We start from the raw sequence: 21,202 nt of genomic DNA, 5'->3' as shown, positions 1-21,202 counted from the left end.
GGAAAACGTGACTTTACCAACCATGTTAATGGGGGAAAAGTTCTAACCCTTCAATAATTTCAAGAAAACCAGAATATGGTTTAGGTCAAAAAGAGTACTTGATTTTGCAACACCAAATATCCCTTTTGAGGTTTCTCAAAAATGCTGTGGCTATCCCACACAGAACTCTCTCCATATTTTTACCACAGAAACAATAGTGCTAATTCAGCATGCACTGTGATTTAGACCACTTTGGGAGGTGCTTTAAGGAAGATATCAAAGAAATTAATACCTACACTCTTATAATATCATAAAAATGAAATACAGAATATACCAAATTTCCATGTAAGGTGAACATAGAAACAAATGCTAAATAAAATAAAATGCATTAATTGTGTGTTTAAAAACTGTAGATAAACAAAGGAAATCATTGGACTTAGTAGGTCAAAGATTTAGAGTACTATTAGATACTTATTCAAATAAGTAAGTGGGCTTATTAATAAATTATTATTAGGGACAGGAACAAAAAATGCAAAACGTAGTTGAATGTCAGAATGATTTGCCTGAAGGTTTAGACTTTCCTTCCCTTAGGGATATTACGTGGGAGCCTAGCCTTTCTTTCACTCTTCAACACCTTTGAAAAGAAGGAGATATATAAGGGGGATGTGGCATTTACAGGTTTACATTGTCCTAGTAGAAGGACAGTAAATATAAATAACTAGGTAACAAGATTTACCACGTGGAAGTAGAAAGTATGTCTGATCCACCAGACACATGTCTGTCTTTACCTTCATCTCTGCATCTGCTACCCCAGGACAGAACTCAGCCTGGGGCCAGACTTGAATTTCTGTTGTCCATGCAGAAAGTGACCCAAGTCATTTCCTTAACACTTGGAAACATTTAAAGCTCTTTTTTTTTTTTTTCCCATTTCTGGCCAAGCTGTTTAGAAAGTACAGATGCAGCTGGCACTGTGTTATTGTAAGCAGCCTTGCTAAATGGCTCCAAAAGGAAAATAGCTGTTCAATTTGGGTAAATCTGTGGGCTCCATTCACCAATTTCACATCATCATTCTCTGGTTCTTCAGACCCAAGAATCGAGGTCAGAGACAGCCTAGTTGCTGCTGCAATTTTGTTTACATAACAACATAAAGACTACCCTGATTACCCTCCATTGCTAGCCCCTTTTCATAAGAAATAAAGTCATTTTAGGGGTTTAGCATCTGATTTGAAGAAACCACCCCATTACTGAAGGGAGATCAGATGTTCATCTGATTTTTTTTAAATGTTCATATGAACCATGTGCAACATGTTCTTCCTCTCTGGTCACGCTGAGAGATGATGACATTTTTCAGCACTTTTTTTGATGAAGGTTGTGGCAAAGATCAAAGATCTAAAGTCCACCCTGCTGGCCACAGTCGTGACCCCAGTGGCAGTGAAAATGTGACTTTAGCTTGAGGAATACAAGGTGTAATCCAGCCATGAAGAACACCTATAGAGAAAGGTACTGTAATTATTCTTTCTTTTCTTCAATTCATTGGATTGAAATATTTAGCAGCCAGATAAGATTATAAGCTGTAAATCAAGCAGTTTCTACTGCTTTATACAACATTTCGACCACACAGGCAGTATAGCAGAGTGCTAAGAAGGCGTGCTTATCACCCTTCTAAAGCCTGATAGTATCTGCACCTTGAACAAATTACTTCCATAGGAGATCATGATAATGCCTACCTTTTGGAGGATTCTTGTAAGGATTCAATATAGAATTGCATATGAAATAGTACTGTATCTGGTACATAAGCATTCAAAGGAAGTGCCTGGGCTCAGGTCTGTGGGAATCTGAAGCTTATGTTTTTTGGATCATGCTGCATTATTAGCAATATTAGAAAATAATCTGCTATTGACTGAATGTGTCCCTTCAAAATTCATGTGTTGGTACCCTAACCTCCCATGTGATAGTATTTGGAGGCAGGGCCTATGGGAAGTATTATGAATATGACGGTAGAGCCCTCATATTGGGATTAGCACCTTTATATAAAGAGACACCAGAGAGCTAGCTTTCTCTCTCTCTCCCCCACCATGTGAGGATACAGCATGAACACAACCACCTGGTAGCCAGGAAAAGGGCATTCACCAGAATCTCACCATGCTGGTGCCCTGATCTCAAACTTCCCAGCCTCTGGAACTGTAAGAAATGAACTTCTGTTGTTGAAGCCAACCAGTCTATGGCACCTTGTAAGATAGATCATATCTTAAGTCAGTTTGGACTGACTTAAGATATGATCTAATGGAAATAGTCTATCTCTGAAGTCTCTTAAAACTCTCACATTATGTGATTCCTCTTTCTTTGCTTCGTTGTAATAAAACACTTTTCTTAAGCTCCCAGTTTGCTAGAAGCACAGTAACAACTCACTTGAGGAAAGTAGTAAGAATGTTCTTGAAGTCTGACAATCACGAGAGCTAAACTTTAAAAAATTCTACCAAATAAAAATAATCAGCAAAAATATAATTAACCACCCATTTTTCCTGGCTATGAACAAACTCTATATCATATAATTTCTATTTTTTTAAAGCGTTAAGTAGAAATTTCTGTGACATTGTTTTAGTTGCCAAGACATGAAAAAATAATTAATTTAAAAGTTGGTTATCATCATTTTTATTTATTTATTTATTTTGAGACGGAATCTTGCTCTGTCACCCAGGCTGGAGTGCAGTGCTGCAGTCTTGGCTCACTACAACCTCTGCCTCCTGGGTTCAAGTGATTCTCCTGCCTCAGCCTCCTGAGTACCTGGGACTGTAGGCATGCACCACCATGCCCGGCTAATTGTTGTATTTTTAGTAGAGATGGGGTTTCACCATGTTACCCAGCTGGTCTCGAACTCCTGACCTCAGGTGATCTGCCTGCCTCGGCCTCCCAAAGTGCTGGGATTACAAGTGTCAGCCATCATGCCCGGCCTGTCATTTTTAATAACAAAAACTAATTTGGACTTATTGCAACCATATTTATATTATAGCACCATAGTTCATCACGCTTTGTAGTTAGTTGTACATGTTTCTGTCTCTCCACCAAACTTGTAAACAATTTTAAGGGAAGGGAGCATGTTTTTGTATATCAAGCACTTAGCATAGGGCAGGCACAATTCACCACTCAATAAATGCATGTTAAATGAATTAATGAACAAATGAAGGGTGCAGCACCGAGTTTTAAGTTGCAAAGTATGATTCGATGGCCTCTGCAATCCAAATTAGAAGACAGGCCAGAGCATCAAAGGCAAGTAGTGACGTAAATGAAGTTACGTCCCAGATAACAAAAATGGATAAGAGGTGCTGCTTTGTTTAAATAGAAGAGTCAGCTTTAAGGTGGGGCACAAAGACTTCATGAAAAAACACAGGATTTTATTTGGATTAGACAAATGGAAAAATCTATCCCAAGAAGAAGGACCACGTAAGCAGTAACATAATATATTCATTTCCTATTGCTGTTACAACAAATCACCACAAATTTAGAGGCTTAAAAAAACACAAATTCATTATCTTACAGTTCTGGAGGTCAGAAGTATGAAATGGATTCCACTGGGCTAAAGTCAAGATGTCTGGAGGTCTGTATTTCTTTCTGGAGGCTTTAAGGGAGGATCTATTTTCCTGCCTTTTTCATCTTTGAGGGTCTCCTCGCATTCCTTGGCCCAAGGCCCCTTTCCATCTTCAAAGTCAGCAGTGACCAGCTGAATGCTGAATCTTTCTCACATCACATCACTCTGACATTGACTCTTCTGCCTCCCTCTTCCACATTTAAGGACACTTGTGATTATTTTGGTCCCATCCAGGTAATTCAGATATTCTCTGTATTTTAATGATGGCTGAACAGCAACCTTAACTCCATCTTCTACCTTAATCTCCTTTGCCATGTAACTTAACATATTCACAGGTTTCAAGGACCAGGATGTGGGCACTTTTGGGAGGCCTTTCTTCTGCCTGCCATACGTAATATCAGATGCAGCTGACATGTTTGTGCAACAGTATGACTTCCACAGAAATCTTGTGTGTTTGATGTAAGTTTGAATGCGTTTACAGGACTAAGTGAGTGGGAGCCTATTTTTGAAAGTACCAAATGCCCAAGAAAGGGATTTGAGTTATTTTTATGAGTAATAACTCTCTTTGCATCAAATTAATATTAATATTGCCATTACTTTTCATATGTCACATATTTGAAAATGACATGATTATAAATTATGTTCAATCCAGAATATCATAACTTTTAAAGGTAAATAAGACTTAACTGAAGTTTTCAATGGTTAATGAGAGACTTGAAAAACACAATTTAATAGTAGCCTCATCAGTTGCCTCCTCAAAGTTTGAAAGCAGGAAAAAAAAGTATTGAACATTGAAAAGGCAATTTTTTTTTTTTTTTTTTTTTTTTTGAGACGGAGTTTCGCTCTTGATACCCAGGCTGGAGTGCAATGGCGCGATCTCGGCTCACCGCAACCTCCGCCTCCTGGGTTCAGGCAATTCTCCTGCCTCAGCCTCCTGAGTAGCTGGGATTACAGACACGCGCCACCGTGCCCAGCTAATTTTTTTTTTTTGTATTAGTAGAGACGGGGTTTCACCATGTTGACCAGATGGTCTCGATCTCTTGACCTCGTGATCCACCCGCCTCGGCCTCCCAAAGTGCTGGGATTACAGGCTTGAGCCACCGCGCCCGGCCTGAAAAGGCATTTTTTAAAGCCCATATTCTAATTGAGACACACAAACATAAAATCAGCAAGGTATATGAACATATGCAAGTCAAAGACAGGTGTATTTTACCTTGCACCTTAGTGGACAAAAGAATGTAAAGATATCTCAGAAAACAAGGAATGCAAGAAATCCTACCAGCAGACCACAAAATGCATCCAGAAGATCATGGAAGACAAAGAGTAGATAGACCCAGAGGTCCTAAGAAGAAAATGGAGCAGTTAGTATCCATATCCTATAGATAGAAAGATACGCAATCATTTTTAAGTAATTTACAAAATAGAAGGAGAAAACTGTAGTTAAAATTTCAATGTGGGATTAAAAAAAACTTACCAAAGTGAAATTCTTAGAGAATCTTTGGATAATAAAGATCTTATACACAAGTCAAAGTTGTCAAATACTCTAGTATGCTGGGCTTTTTTTCCTTGATTATGGTACAATTATTCTTCTAGCAACTGCATATCAAACAAAAAGGGTTTGGTAAGAATCCCTGTACTGTACCAGCAAAGAATGTATTGTATACATACTCTGTGTTAAATGGCCATCCCTTTAATTTTCACTCTGAATTCTCCTGCCGTTGCAGGGGAAAACAACTCCTAAAATTACCTGAAATAATAGAACATTCTGCAGACTAGTTTTTAATACATACCTTCCAACTTTCTCTTTCTCATTGTTTAGTTACTCCCCTGGATTATATATATCAGGAAATATCGGTCTTCATAACCATAGCAAAGCACTTAGCCTTAGAAAGAATCAGGAAAGACAATGGAAAAAATAATACAGTGTTTCCAGTTACCAGCAGATGCTTTCATTTATTCTAAGCGTTCTTGTTTAGTTAACTGTACAAATTTTTAATAATAAAAATCTGGTAATGTTCTAGCCCCATGCTCTTGGTTACCCTGGTCTTGCAGCTGATTTCACATGTCTCTTGCTTCTGGCATCATTTTCCCAAGAATATTGTGCCTGTGGCTGCATGAATTTCAGGGGATACCTGTTAAAGAATGCAGCCTATTGCAGAGTTTACTTGATTCAATTTTTGTGGTGTGTGTGTGTGTGTGCGTGCATGTGGTGTGTGTGTTTCGCTGAGACTGACATTGCAGTAGATTTCTCTGAATCAGCAGCACCATTAGCCACTGGCTATAGCACCATGAATGCCTGCTTCCTTTTTTTTTTTCCATCTTTATTTCTTTAGGGAATCATCTAAAGGTGATTTCCTATTTCTTTAGGTCACCATTCACTCATGTCACTCATGTCTGGAATATCACAGTGGGAAAGATTACCAGGCTTCATGGAAAGACCACTTTACATAAATCTTTAATAAACCAAATGAAAGAGCAGGTCTTGGTGAAAGTATCACTGATGATGGAGATCAAAGACTCAGAGCCTTGCCTGCATTCCAACCATTCTGAAAATAGGAGGGGTGCAACAAAATGCTGGAAAGACAGAGTCGTGGAGAAACTGGCCTAACTAAATTGCATTTGACATTTGATGAGAAAAGACTGTCAAAAATAATATTTGTTTATGAAATTCTTTAAGAATCCATCACATATATTTATTGCATTGGCTTATAGTTGATAGTCAACCTTATCCTTACAGTTAACCCATAAAGGGAAATGAAGAATAAAACAAAATTGACAAGCTGTGGTTCAGTGTCCCTGGACACAGCCATTGTTCTAACACAGCAGTTCTGGTTTCTTCTTTCCATTGAGAGTATTTGGCCTGAGTCAGCATGAATGCTTTTAGAAGTCCTAATAGGTGTATCTGGAAAGACTGGGATGGTTGCTGTGTTTTCTTTTGTAAATAACTAATATGGAACAGACATAAAATAATTCCTACGTGGTTATACTCTAGCCTTGCTACTCAGAGTGTGGTCATGACCAACAACCTTGTCATCCCCAGGAAACTTGTTAGAAATGCAGAGTCTCAGGTCCCTGCCTGACTTCTGAAATGAGAAATCTACATTTTAATGGAATCCCCAGGTTATTCAAATACACATTAATATTTGAGAAGCCTTGATCTAGAATAGCTTCTAAGAGATACCGTTTGGCATAGATGTTCTATGTAATTCATAATTACCAGGAGGTAATAAGTGAAAGAGGGAAAATAAAAATTAAGTGGAAGAGGCAGCAGGATCACACACAATACACATGGAACAGTTGAAATTTCCTTTTTCCAAATTGACTTTGAACTCCATAAATATGAACATAAATGAATGTCAAGGACAAAAAGAAATCTTGTTAGAAGGCTTGATTCCTCATCATTTTCTCACTTTCCTTTTGTTATGTCATTTATATAAAAAAATCTTTCTATATCTTATTAGTGGTCTAGTTTATTAGATTAAGAGAGAACCCTCAGGCATTTTCCAGTAGTTTTTTGAGAATGTCTGGATAATCTCTCCTCCAGTCTCCTTGAGATCTTCTTAACCTGGTCAAATTCTTGAGAGCTTTCAAAATTTATGCATCTCACTTATTTAAAAGAATTTCTAACATATTTCAGACTTCGTACAGGCCACTTTTTAAACATCACATTTGATTCTGCACACTACACTTCTTTTAAGCACACTTGCAAATTAAACAGAGGTTAGGAGCAATCAAAATTATGAAAATGTTTGAGAAATAAAGACCCCCAAACAAAACATTGAGGCCCTCATCAATTTGTCTAGGGAAACGAGGCCAGTAGGGGGCCTGAAGACACATGTTCCCTACCACAGCATATGACACAAAGCTGCACAGCTCATCAACATCAAACATATTTTGTGTTCAAAATATGGTTTCACTCTAGACTAAAACCAAAATTCCCTATTAAAAGAACCTATATAGTATTAACTAAAACACTAAATAACACATGGTGAAGATCACGTAGGATGAGACCCTAGACAGGATTCCTGGGCTTTTATCCCTCCAAAATGCACTTACAAAGAATATTTATCTTATTGAGCACATACCTTGTTCTGTATCTGTCTATTCTCACTCATACTTTCACCAAGCCTACCTTAAGAACCTTGCTACCATCAAATTTCTCACTGTCTTCTTCCACAGGTCACTCCCCAATACCCTCTATCCAACAGCCCTGCATTCAATTTCCTTTACTCCTGCATTCTCATTGGGGAACTCAACTTTCCGAAGTGAGACCTACTTCAAGGCTGGAAGGGCTTGATTTTCCAGCTTTCTAACAGATCCCAGGAAAGGATAGCCAAAATTTGTGTTTAATGAAATTGTCAACTATGATATCCTACAGCTTAAAAATAACAATATTAAATTTTTATAGCACATTACAGTTTAAAAATAACTGACATTCTAGTCTTATTTAATCCTTTTAGGAATCCAGTGTGGTGGATAAAATGTTTATTGCTATCATACCCATTTATAGATAAGGCCCCAAATTTGGGGCAGAGCTCAGTGGTGAGTACAGATCAAAACCCAGTTTTTGTAACTCTCAGCTAAGTAGCCTCACAGAGTTACTTTAGAGATTTCCTTGTTGTAGCTGTTTTCTAAAAGTTGACACACTTGAATGTAAAATTCTGAAAAGTGTACTCTACCACCACTATGATCTTTTACAGTCAGAAATAAGTCCTGAAATCCTAGAAAGGCTACAGTCAGAGGGTGCCAGGTTTCAGTAATGCGACAGAATAGGAGACTGTATTCATCAGCAGGCAGGAGCTGAGTAGAGAAAATCAAGTCTTCCTGCCATGTTCTCAACCTTTGTTTGACTGGAGCCATTTTTATTGGGAAATTCACAGAGACAGTAAACTTAGCATTAGCTAAGATCTTTAAGAGCCAGGATAGAGTGTGATGCTAGCTGAAATCCTAGTTTCTCTCTTAAAACATACAAAAATAAATGAATAAGTAAAGGAGGGAGCAGTCACTCACACTGAAAACTAGAATTAAGGCAAAAGAGGCCAGGCAGTTCCCCAGTACCTGAAAATGGACCCAAAGACTAGCACAGAAGGTTTTCCCTTCTGCTGTTGCTCCCATAGTTAATATTCATCTGCAGAGTGAACAAGAAAATGATTGGGTTTGGTTTAGACACCTGTTCTGAAAGCAAACTACTCATCTGTCAGTTCAACCCCTTACTTTGCCCCATCTGTCTTTCCTCATCTTGCCCCACATGCTTTCCCCCTTTCCCCCATGATGATGGAATTATGTGCTGCCTTGTGGGGTTGGTCTGTAGACAAGTCCTTTTTCCTACTTGCTGGCATTTATTGAGATTAGCTAAGACCAGAGTTATCACATTTCTATGTCTCCTAAAGAACACTGTAAATTGTTTGAGCTTCTTCTACTTAGACTGCATAAAGCAAAGTTGAAAGACCTGTTTTTCCTTCCCTGATCATTTTGATTTTTTTTTTTGAATTGCATTTGTAAAAGCAGAGTGGCAGAGAGTGTGTGTGTGTGTGTGTGTGTGTGTGTGTTTACACATCCATACTTGAACTAATGGAGAGGAAAGTTCAGGACAAAAAAATAAATAAACTCCCTCCATAGTTTGCATTTTTTTTCTAAAAGATAGATCACAGATGAGGGTCAATAGGGTATAAAACAATTTCAAAATATCTGAGTGAGAAGATTTTCATCAAACTTTTTGTTTTGTAAGAATCTATTAATAAACTCAAAATGAAAGAAAATGACAAAGGATATATGTTTCTAAGTTTCCATTTTTTAAAAGTACATCCTCTAGAATTATTAGAAATATTTAACATTATAAATGCCTTATTTTACAAATCATATATAATAAGTGCTTATCTGCCTAGTTACTAGAGCACCCATAGTCTACAGGATTTTTACATAGCCCTCAGAACACAAAAAGTTCTTCAACATACCAGGTTCTAAATCAACTATGTCTTTGACACTTTTCTTGGTTGTATACATTAGTATTGGGGTTATCAATTCTTTCATAGTTTAAACCACACAGCAAAGTCTTTTTATTTTTTTGAAGTAGGAGCCAATCCAATGGCCAGTCTTTATCAACTGCAGCGGATCAGTGGACCGGCTGGTGGGGCAGCTTGTAATAGTTTCCACAGTCAAGACATAGCTGGGTCTCACCTTTGTCCAGCCAAAACCAGATGATAGCACTGCTGTTCTCTTCACAGAAGCTGCCCACTCCTGGTGAAGGAGAGGGGCCAACTTAAGGTCCTCCTTGGTGCCTGAAGCTGCCTTTGGGGCTAGTATATTGTATGGGTCCAGTCCCTTCCTTGCAGCCATCATGATCTCCCTCTCCAACTCAATCACCTGCTCATTATGAGTAAGAACATCATCTCCAGATGCCTCAGAGTACACTTCAACCACCCCTCTGGGACCCTAGGCCCTTAGAGCCTGCACAGCCAGCACCCCAGCTCCTCAAAGTAACCTTGAAGCTATCACACCCTCAACAAGTAGCAGTACTTCCAGAAACAGCAGCCTTTTTGACACAATTAGGAGTCCATTGTTCATTGGGGCAAGCTGTTTTGACTTTGTTAGTTATCATTATGTTGGGTTGATTCAGAATGCCTGAAAAAGAACTTGGTTATTTTGAAAGTCTACCTTAAAATGTCCTGTCTGTAGCATGTTAATTACTGATGTTAATATGTGTAAGAATCCTCACAAGTTACCCAGATGGGTCTTCTCTGTTCCATGATTCCTCTGATCACAGAAACAACCCCATCCTTTCCCCACCCTCAACGATCCAAACTTCTGGCTGCAGATTCCATATCAAGGTGAATGATGTCCACTGAGTAGTGAAAAATCGTAGGTTTACGGGCAGGCTCTTCTAAAGCAACTATCTGAAAAACAAAAGAGATCTCAGCCTATGAGATGCTAGCTATGAAATGTAACAAAACCTCCTTTCAGATAATTCACATGGTAGAGAGGTTTTAGTCCAATAAGTACTAGCCTCACATCGATTTGTCCCAATCTCTTGAACCTGCAATTGAGCCAAAAATTTCCTGAGCCAAGCTTTCTCGCAAGATTTCCTGTACTTCCTGTTTCTACGTGAGCCAGAAATACCATGAGAACGACCTTTCTTGTGATATTTTTGCACTTCTACTCTGGGATGAAAATAATCCCATATTGAGGGAAATTTTATTTAATTATACAAATATTTTCAATTTTCAAACCTTCAAATGAAAATGGGTTCCTCCTTGGGAGTGAAAATCTGAAATGGTGATTGCTTGGCCCTGACTCATCTCCACTAGGAAATATTTGTGCTCAGTGATCCAACATTTTGCAATTTCTCTAAGATATTTTTACAAGGAACTAGGTAAAACAATACAGAGGATACAATGGAAATTTATATCCTTGGATTTTTTAAAAAAGTGATTCTTGAAGAAATGAACAATGAAGTGTTGTATTCTTAGTATATTAGCGTATGTGATATATTATATCATATATTTGTTTTCTTTGTTCTTAACCCCTTTGTTCCAAGGGTCAGGATATCCTGATGCTAAGTACTATTGCAAAATAACTGAACAAAAATAAAAATAGTCAAATACTTAGGAAACTCTTCAGTTGTTATGTCAAGGAAGTTTGTGACTGAGGAGTGAGTTTAAGACATTATTCAGGAAATATGATAATAAAGCGAAACAGTCTGCATGTGGTTATTAAATAAAATCATCTCAATCCTAGAGAGCCTTGATGCCCCCAGCCTGATGGAAGGGTAAGAGAAGGACTGGACAGGCTGTCAAAGTGGCGGAAGTGTCAAACTGATGCCTGAATCCTTTCATCTCTTACCAGAGAGGGAAATAAGGAAGGGCACATCTTTCTAATCAAGTAGACCATTGATTATTCCCTAATTGTGTTGTATGAATATCTGGTTGTTATAGAAAAAGTTGCTTGATCAATATTTCAATAACAAAATTCACCAAAAGCAGTGCCTTCAATGTCTTTATTATTGTTTTATACCCTCTTGACCCTCCTTCACCTGTTAGAAAAGAGAATAGTTTTGCTAGTATACTTTTCAATCTAGAAAAAAAGAAAAGTCACTTAATCCAGTATGGGAAACTAAAGTTATTAACCATAGGTTTAGAGAAATAATAATAACAATAAAATTACAGTTGTCTTTGTTGGTTTCAACTTAAAAAAAAAATGAGATGGGAGCAATGAAAATAAAACATACTGCCCAGTGATCTTTCTCCTCTTCCCCAAGTTTCCTCCTCTCTCCCACGAAGAAATATCAAAAAATTGTGTGATAAACCAGCCTTGAAAGGAACGTCGAGCAGAAGCAACAGATTATACATCAGCAAAATGGCATGCCAAGCAAAATAAAGCACTTCGCAATGTGGAGACGTGAGGAGGAGAGGAAGATGGGATTGTTACAATGTCCTCCAAGAAAACAGGGGCTATGCACTTGAGTGTACAAGTTCAAATTGTTCCTACGAACCCAATACAAAACCACCCCACTTTCATTTCTGTCCAGGGCCTTTCACATAAGCTACAGGGGGCATCGCCTTTTGTTGAATTGGTTCTTTCAGAGTTGGCACCTCCATCTCTGAGACAAGGAACAAGCGCATGGCCCACAGTCGAGGTTGCCCTCAATTCAACCACTCTCAGGTCGGGGACACAGTAGTCAGTGGCCCACATAATAAGTCAACAGTGTTCTGCCTGCAGAAGGTGAATCGTTAACACTCTTTTCTTTCTTTCACTGCCATTTATGCCCCCTGTGAACATCCTTTAAAATTATCGTTCCTTTGAAAATGGGTTTAGAACGGCCCTGAGCCACATGTCCAGGCTATGCAGGCCACTGCCATATGCATGAGGATGCTGATGCTTCCCTAATTCGCATCTTTCGGAGTTAGCTGTGGAATGCGATTCAATGTTATTTCCCTTCCAGCTGAAGGGCAGCTGAGGTTATGAAGGGATTTGACTAATAGGTCATAACCCAGTTAGGCTTGCTGAGAACCAAGTGACACAGGAGGGAGGGATCAAATGGAGGCACTGGGGATCCACCAAGCCCATCCCAGCACTGGTCTTGGTGACTGGGCCACGTGCCCCCTAGCCCCCTGCCAGGCCTTCCAGAGAGCAGCAGCTGCAGATTGGTTCTGCAGACGCTCAGCTTCCCCTGGGTTTTGTTTGTTTGTTTGTTTGTTTGTTTGTTTAGAATTCCTTGGGGCTTGCAGGGCTTAAGCCTGCACCACAGGGGTGACTCCTCACCTGACACCTCCAGATAACTGGCCTCCGGCAAGGCAAGGAGGGAATCCTCGTGTGAGGTTAGCAAAGGGGAAGCCCCGCTCCTTTGCCTGAAGTCCTTAAGACCTAAGCCATTTGACAAACTTTGACAAGCACCAAAAGAGAATTCAGAACAAATAAATCAGAAGAAAGAAGAGGAAAAGCAAATGCTAGAACTTAGATGGGGTTTTTTTTTTCCTCTCGCTGTCGTTCCAGCTGTAGCCTGGGATTAATTAAGTGCTGTGAACTCAGTGCCAGAAAGAGGAGGGGAAAAAAATGCATTCTATCTCTAAGGAAGGAGTACAGTAACAGTTTCTCACCAGTGAGAAACCTAGGGAAGTGGATCGCTCTCGTCGGCAGTGTTTGTGGAGGGCCTGGAGAGACAGGGAGGTTGTGCCAGGCTGGAGGAGGCTTGTCTTTCTGAAGCTGGAGAGGATCTTACGGGGGTTCGCCTCTCCCTGCCTGGGAAGAATTTCCCCTGTGGTAGCAGCAGCAGCTGCAGCAGCAGCAACAGCAGAAGCAGAAACAGCAGCAGCAGCAGCAGCACCACTACCTCTTCTTCTGGGGCACAAGGCAGAATGCCTGTGCTAGAGCGCTACTTCCACCCAGCAGAGCTAGGCAGGAGGTGGAAAGGCCCAGAAGGTGTGCTGCCCTCCTCCCCGGGAAGCCCGCCGGGGTGCCAGCAGGGGCCGCTGCCCTGGGACTTGCCAGAGATGATCAGGATGGTAAAGCTGGTTTGGAAATCCAAAAGTGAGCTGCAGGCGACCAAACAGAGAGGCATTCTGGAAAACGAAGATGCTCTCCGCAGCTTTCCAGGTAAATGGACCATGGGGTGTAATAGGTCACAGGACCAAGTAGGATAACTCCCCTTCTTTGGAGAGTTCATGCCATAGGGAGGAAGACAAACTGGGTAGCATAGGGTCCAAGGGCTGTGACTTCCAAGTGTCTGCTCTATGATAGAAATGCATCTTAAGATTAAGACTGATTTAGTAGGAGGAGCATTTGACTGGAAATCAAGAAACCTGGGTCCCGGACTCAGCTTGACACATGCTTCCCCCATGGGCTTGCACAGGTCAAATTTCCTGAGTTCGAGTCGCCACCAAGGAGGGGGAGGATTTGGATGCTCTTTAATAACCATCCTGACTCTGACATTTCTTGTCAACAAGTTAGAGATATCCCCAGGAGAATAGTCTCCTTGGGTTGCTTTTTACCATTCTTTATATAAAGTAAAATATCTTTTCCAATTTTTAACTCTGCTTTTATATCATGTATCATGTTCCCAGCAGAGTTTGGCATGCAGGCTTTTTATGTCCTGGGCAAGGTGGTAAACGTTCTTGACTTGGTTTCCCCTTTGACATATATCAGGAATACAAACACCTTTATTGATATCAACTCACTCACAAATGTGGAAATGACGATTCCCAAGGACTTTGTCATGTCATAAGAATGTGCTGTGTTTGGGACAGTCGTGGAGAACGTTCCTGTGTTTCTGACAGTGGATACAACCACCACCAAGATGCCCAGCATGCCTGGGAAGGATCCCAAGGGGCTTCGTAAACTAAGAAAGCCACAGCGGACTGCAGGGCACTGTCTTTGAGGAATATGTTGCTAGATATGTGGAAAGTGGTGGGTTCACTTCAGAAGAAAGAACATGAGTGTGTGTTTATGCATCTGAAGTCTTGGCTAGCCCTATGTGGTGGAATACTGGCGTGCCATTGGCAGTGAGGGATGGGGTAGATGGAAAAGATACATCAAAAATTACCTCTCCCTTTCTCATGGAAAGAGACTAGGAAATAAAAACCTGGCTAGTTTTGATTTTAATGATTTATGCCAGGAACTTTTTTTAAGTTTTTAATAATCTATAAAGAATTTATTAAGAAGTTAACACTCTGGGAAAAGAAAAGATTTAAAAGGAAGAAAAAAAAAACAGGGTTGGTCTCTACTAAAGAATGAGTCCTTGAGTACACAGGAAAGTGAAGGAAACCGGTAAGACTGAGGTTTATGTGGCAATTGGGAGAAGGATGCCCAGGGAGATGGGTCTTGGTCAGAAGAAATGAGGTAATGCTAAGCCAGCATTTCATGGGAGTAGGGCAAGAAAAATGGAAAAACCCACCTGGGCAGAAAATTTAACTCTGACACTTCAACTCTTAGCACTTGAGGTTTGTTTCAGTCAATTAAATGATAAAAATGTATATTTCAAACTGCACCTTTGATAAAACTACCTAATTCAACAGTTGTTAGCATGTCTGTGGGGATAGGTGTACATTATTATTTATATTCTCTATTAGTGGACATCTAATTCCTGAAAAAGCAATACTTTGGGGAAAAAGCAGAACTCCTGTAATTTCTTACTACTTAAAAGGCATATTTTTCTGGACGTCATGAAGCAGGGCTTGCTGGCTCTTACTATACCTCTCTACCACTGTCTCACATTCGGTGGAAACTGTCTCAGAAGCCACTTGGATTCCCAGGAAAGCCGCACCCTGGTCTGCCGTCCTGGTTGCCTGCCTGCGTGGAGACAGGCTCTATTTGAACACCTTTCTGAAGGACGTGTGTTTGCCTCTTCTTCTTCCTCCTGTGCCTCCTCACTTTTGAGGAGATGAGGGCTCACCCTTACTGGAATGGGTGTAAAATCTTATCATCTTCCATCTGTGCAGAACAAGGTCATACAATGCAGCCCCAAAGATGAATTGCTTCATTTTCCAAACAGTCTCGTACCTTCTTCCTCACTCACCTTATCCCTGGTGCTGCATTTCCTCCGAGCATCAGGTGTCTTTAGCTGCACCATTTTCACCACAGCAGCACGACCATGGGGCCCTCAGGAACACTTAAAGACTATTTCAAAACTTCTGGCATTTTTTTGTTTGTTTTTAGAAAGTGGTGATTTAAGTTGTTTTCAGTTCACGCACAGAGGCAGAGGTTTATAGTAGAAAGTTCTTCAAAAAAACACCAAGACACATGGTGATATTCTCTCTCTCTCTCTCTTTCTCTCTCTCTCTCTCTCTCTCTCTTTCTCTCTCTCCCACCCCCTCTCTCTCCCTCTCTGTCATTTCATCCTTGCCTCAGTCTCCTCAAACAATTTATACTTTCACAATCCTTTTAAGCAACTGACTATGCATCAAGTGAGCTTTGCTTTATGCTTGAAATGTTTTTTCTTGACTCATTCAACTGAAAATTTTCTATTCAAACAACAAAGCCCAGGTCAAGTATCTCTCTCTTTAAAATGCTTTTCCTGATCGCCAGCAGCCTCCCATCTTCCCCAGTGGTTTTCTGCTCCCTCCTCTTTGCTATCTTTACCTGTAGTTACTTAACATTTTACATTTAGAGCACACAATGTTTTTGCTATGCTAGTAACTAAAAACAGAAAAATTAAATGTTATAATGTTCTGTGGATATTTTGACTGCTTGTGATAACAAATTGATTTAAATTTTTTTAAACCATGAAATTGCAGAAATTCCAAATCAAACCAACAGTTACTTTAGAGGACTTTAAAGACAGCTATCACTGAATCTTAATGTTTTTAATGACACCTTAAATGTCCCAGCATTTCTTTTCCTTAGCAAAGGCATCATTATTTTTACTCACACTTCTTCAACAAGACTGGAACTTTGTTTCTCACAAGTGAAGTAGAGAAATAGTCTGAGATTTGGCTAAGGTAATAAAAGGAAAGAATTAAAAAACACACACACATGGGAACACAAACATGTGTTCGTGGTTTGTTTTGTTTTGTTTTTTGAGACGGAGTCTTGCTTTGTTGCCCAGGCTGGAGTGCAATGGCGTGATCTTGGCTCACTGCAGCCTCTACCTCCCGGGTTCAAGCAATTCTCCTACCTCAGCCTCCTGAGTAGCTAGGATCACAGGCATGCACCACTGCACCCAGCTAATTTTTTGTATTTTTAGTAGAGATGGGGTTTCTCCACGTTGGTCAGGCTGGTCTCGAACTCCTGACGTCAGGTGATCTGCCCGCCTTGGCCTCCCAAAGTGCTGGGATTACAGGCGTGAGCCACCATGCCGAGCTCATGAGAAGTTTTAAGATGAAATATGCTGAATTGAGAGTGATGGAAGGGAAAGAACAGTCCCCTGGAGAGAGTGGGGAAATGCCAGAGAGGTGACACAGGGGAACATATTCCGCCATCTTCAGAATGGCATGTTCTGCAGACTGTTAGGTGTCTGTCCAAAGCAATAGACTGTAGGTCAGGATGGGAGATGACAGGAGGAGAAGGAGCTTGTCACCTTCACATGTGAGGGTGTATGCATCTGGGAGTGCCCCCAAAGTTGGGCATTGGCCAAGACACTGCTCACCCTAGAAAGGGGCTCTGGAAGTTATCACTGTGCTTGAGGTCTAAGTGTCAACTCTGTTCTTTGAACTGCACCCAATTATTTAATTGTCTTAATACTTATATCTTTTTCTCTTTATGAAGCAAACAAAGTATGATTTAATTATCTAGTTAACCCCCTGTATTTTGGAGATGAGATGAATAGTTCAGAGAGACTCAATAAGGCATCCAGGGTCACACGTTAAAACTGCATCAGAACCAGACCAGCATGTCAAATGCCCAACTGTGGTCCACAAAATTCATGTGATCAGAGTACATGCTGGGTAATATAAATTTAAGTTTAATCCAAGACATGGCTTTATTATATGTAGATGGGGCAAAATGACAACTCATCATGTAAAATAAACCTTGGTCAAACCAGAAAAATTGTATTACCATGCAGAACAAGTCAAAGGATTATGTCTCATGTATATTTTCTACTTTTTTTATGGGCTTTAGTCTTAGATCCAAGCTTCAAGTACTGCAAATATCCAGGGAAAGATCCCCAACTATTATCAAGAGAAAGTCACCTTATACCATTGCAGTGAGGGCATGCACCCATGTGGGAATGGAGAGAGGGAAGAGAATAGGAAATAAATAAGTGGCTTCTCAGGCGCTGTGCTGACAGATATGATGCTAATTATAATTCTAGTCAGCAACCTGTTTAGATATCCTTTAGCAGGACTTGTTCTTAGTTGAATAATTTGATTTTGGAATTTAACCAAATAGCTGCAAACTCTGCAACTGTGAAACTTACCTTTCATTTCAGTGTCTCTGGTCTAAATTTTGCATTATAGTTTACTTATTTATTAAGTTTGTTCTGATTTCAATAGGAAAATATAAATACACACAAATCTCTCAAAGAAAGAAACTCATTTTCCCCATAGCCATTGTAACGTCTCTTGCCTTTCAAGGAGAATACAAAATCAGAAATTTGCTTTATTCCCAGACCTGAATATCAAACAGTTTCAGAGAAGAAAATCTCCAAAACCATTCTATGATTCCAGTACTCTACAATTCAAATTAACATTCAAACTACTATTTCAAAATGTCTTAAGTATCAAGCATGATATAAACCAAATATGTTGAAGAATGAACACATCAATCATTATAATCAAGAAGCATTTATGGGATGCTTATTGTGTACCAGGCACTGTGCTAGGCACCAGAGACTCAGAGATGAAGCAAAAGCTTAATGAAAGAACACTGATGGATTTAGGAATCAGAGCTCTGTCTACAACTACAGTGTGAAAACTGTACTTGTCAGTTTCAACCTTTCTGTCAACTCAAACTACGGGCTGGAAAACTGGCAAAACTCAAAAACACTTGTAAAAATGTGTACACACTTTCAAATACTCATCTGTTCTAATGATTTCATTCAAAGCAGGACAAATTGCTTTGAGCAAAGAATCAATTAGTCTCAATGCCAGATAAGTATTAACTCAACATTTTTCTAAAACTACTGCTTTTAGACATCAGCCTGTTTTTAACTCTGTAGCTATGCTAGATAATAATAATCATTAATAATTTAATTCACCTTTTAAATGTGAATGCAAATTTAGTCAAAACTGGAACACATCATCTTACTTTGAACTAAACCTTTTCCTTCACCTGACTTGTTTTCATGAATGGCAGAAACCCAGGTTCAAAACTGTTAACTCCAGCTCCCCAATTCCCACTAGTTTTAAGTCCATAAGAGAGGCTAAGGATGCCAGAGTATAGTTGCAGTGTTGAGATTTTAAAAGTTTTAAATTCTGCATCTTCGTTACTGAATTGTGTGACCCTGGGTGGGTACTTCACCTCTCGGTGCCTCAGTTTCCTCTTCTATAAAAAGAGAAGAAGTAATAGCATCTTTGCATAAGGTTGTTGTGGGGATTAAATGACATAATAGCAAAAAAAAAAAAAAAAAAGTGCCTAGAAAATAACCTAAGTTCCACCACACTCTCAGTAAATGTAAACTCTCATAATTATTGGTGTTGGTGTTATTTTCTCAACAACTTCTCTCATTCATTCTCTTTTCTCCGATCAGTTGCATGGCCCTTGGTCAAACCTCATGTTGTTTTGTCTGTAATCTTGCAATAGCCTCCAACTCTCTCTACCCATTGTCATTCTATTCTGTGATTTAGATCAACAGTGTTCAAAGAAAAATCAGGTTGGGTGCGGTGGTTCATGCCTGCAATCCCAGCACTTTGGGAGGCTAATGGGGTAGATCACAAGGTCAGGAGACCAAGACTATCCTGGCCAACATGGTGAAATCCTGTCTCTACCAAAAATACAAAAATTAGCTGGGTGTGGTGGTACGTGCCTGTAGTCCCAGCTGCTTGGGAGGCTGAGGCAGGAGAATTGCTTGAACCCAGGAGGCGGAGATTGTGGTGAGCCGAGATCACGCCACTGCACTCCAGCCTGACAACATAAGGAAACTCTATTTCAAAAAAAAAAAAAAGGAAAGAAAAAAAAATCAAGATATGTCTCTACCCTTCTTCAAAATTCTTTAATAATTCTCTTGTGTCTGCAGAGGAAATCCAAATTCTTTACTCCTGCATTTGAAGTTCTCCATCTGGCACGAGCTCACTTTTCCTGTCTTATTTGTCATTACTGCTCTCTGATCACTCATATTCCACCCAGACAAGACAGACATCCCACAGACCCTACTTGTTTTCTGCTCATTGTTCCCAATGCTTAAAATGACTTTGCTCCATGTCCCTAACTTCTCCCATTCCTTAATAGCCCACTCACATCCTAGCCCCGTCATGAATCCCTCCTGAGATTACTGAAGGAAAGTATGTCTTTCTCTTCTGAAGTTTCACAGAACTTTCTTTGTATTTATTTAACAGGAAAATCACTTTATTTTGTTACAATGAGTGTACATTTTCTTCCTCTCCTCCTAGATTCCAGCTCTTTGAGAGTCTGGAGAACATTCTATTTTCTTCATGTTTTCCCTGACATCTATCACATGTCAGCTACTCAATACATTTTGATATGTGAGAAAAATAAAATATTATCAGAAGGAATAAAATAGCTTACAAATTGCCATTAAATGCATGAATGAACATCTTTTTAGGGACAGATTACTCAAGAAACATGAATTCTAGCTCTCCTTTTTAATGGAATCTTTTTTAAACATATTCTAGCAGAAGATCAGGATTAGTCATTATAGCTTTTAAAATAAAAGACACGAGTGAAATTCAGAATTATTAAAAAAAGTGCTAAGTGCAAAACTAATAGAGACAGCTCTCTCTTCATATAGAGAAGTTGCAATTTGCTGATAATTGCAAAATTTTAGAGCAAATGCATGCATTTGTAGACTTTTTAAATAATTACTCTGTTCATGCATTTTGGAACACTTTACCTAAACTAAAGTTTCAAAAGCGGCTTCTTCTACAGATAACAGTCTGTAGACTCCCAAGCATAATTTCAAAAATAGAGTGCAGAAGGTATGTGTTTACCCAGTCCTACAAATGAGCTTTTGAGGGGCTGGCGCTCAATGGAGGATGGTTTTCCCAAGTCCTCTGCTCGTTCTCTTCAAACAGTTTCTTTTTTATTTTCTTTCCTTTTTTTAAATTTAATTTTAAACAAGACTAGTTCAACTCCACAGAAAAGCACTGACTTTTGCATTAGACCAATTCCTTTAAAAAAAAAAAACATTAGTAGCTTTATTGTGAAAAGTCCAAAACTTAAAGGTTATTTTTTTTAAATCACAGAAGCAACTGAAAAGTGTGCACTCTCTTCTATCTGATTTTGTTCCACTCTTTAATTTTCAGTACACTCGATAATACATAGAAGGTACATCTCATCATATCAAAAATAGTAAGCAGGGCTCACGGAATTTGTAATGTAATACAATGCTGTAGTCTTGATGGCACACAGTGTGAAGTTTACACTTCATTTTCTTGTTTATCCCTCTCTGCCTTTCCATAAATTCGCTTTGGAATTGACTTTGATCTCTAAAATGCCAAAAGATCACCCCAAGAAATGAGTTTTATATCTTTGAACTTATCTTAAGTTTCCTCAAACTATAAAATTATTAGAGACTCCTTCTAAGCACTT

The 21,202-nt window shown here is 39.4% G+C and overlaps 1 protein-coding gene across 4 annotated transcripts in view; it reads left to right on the top strand.

The window, feature by feature from the left end:
• The window catches only part of PDE7B (phosphodiesterase 7B), a 326,767-nt gene that overhangs the window by 165,581 nt on the left and 139,984 nt on the right, over positions 1–21,202 (top strand). Inside the window, exon 1 of one of the 4 annotated variants that reach the window (XM_012474459.3) lies at positions 13,178–13,654. The exons of the other annotated variants lie outside the window; for them this stretch is intronic. Within the exon in view, the coding sequence (XP_012329882.1) occupies positions 13,417–13,654 (238 nt within the window). The 5' untranslated portion in view covers positions 13,178–13,416. Of the gene's footprint in view, positions 1–13,177; positions 13,655–21,202 lie in introns of those variants that run through there. 4 annotated transcript variants of the gene reach the window in all.

This window comes from Aotus nancymaae, unplaced genomic scaffold (genome assembly GCF_030222135.1).
Source record: "Aotus nancymaae isolate 86718 unplaced genomic scaffold, 86718_ANA_hifiasm-v0.15.2.pri h1tg000040l, whole genome shotgun sequence".
NCBI classification, from domain to species: Eukaryota; Metazoa; Chordata; class Mammalia; order Primates; family Aotidae; genus Aotus; species Aotus nancymaae.
This window is presented reverse-complemented; position numbering and strand designations above follow the sequence as displayed.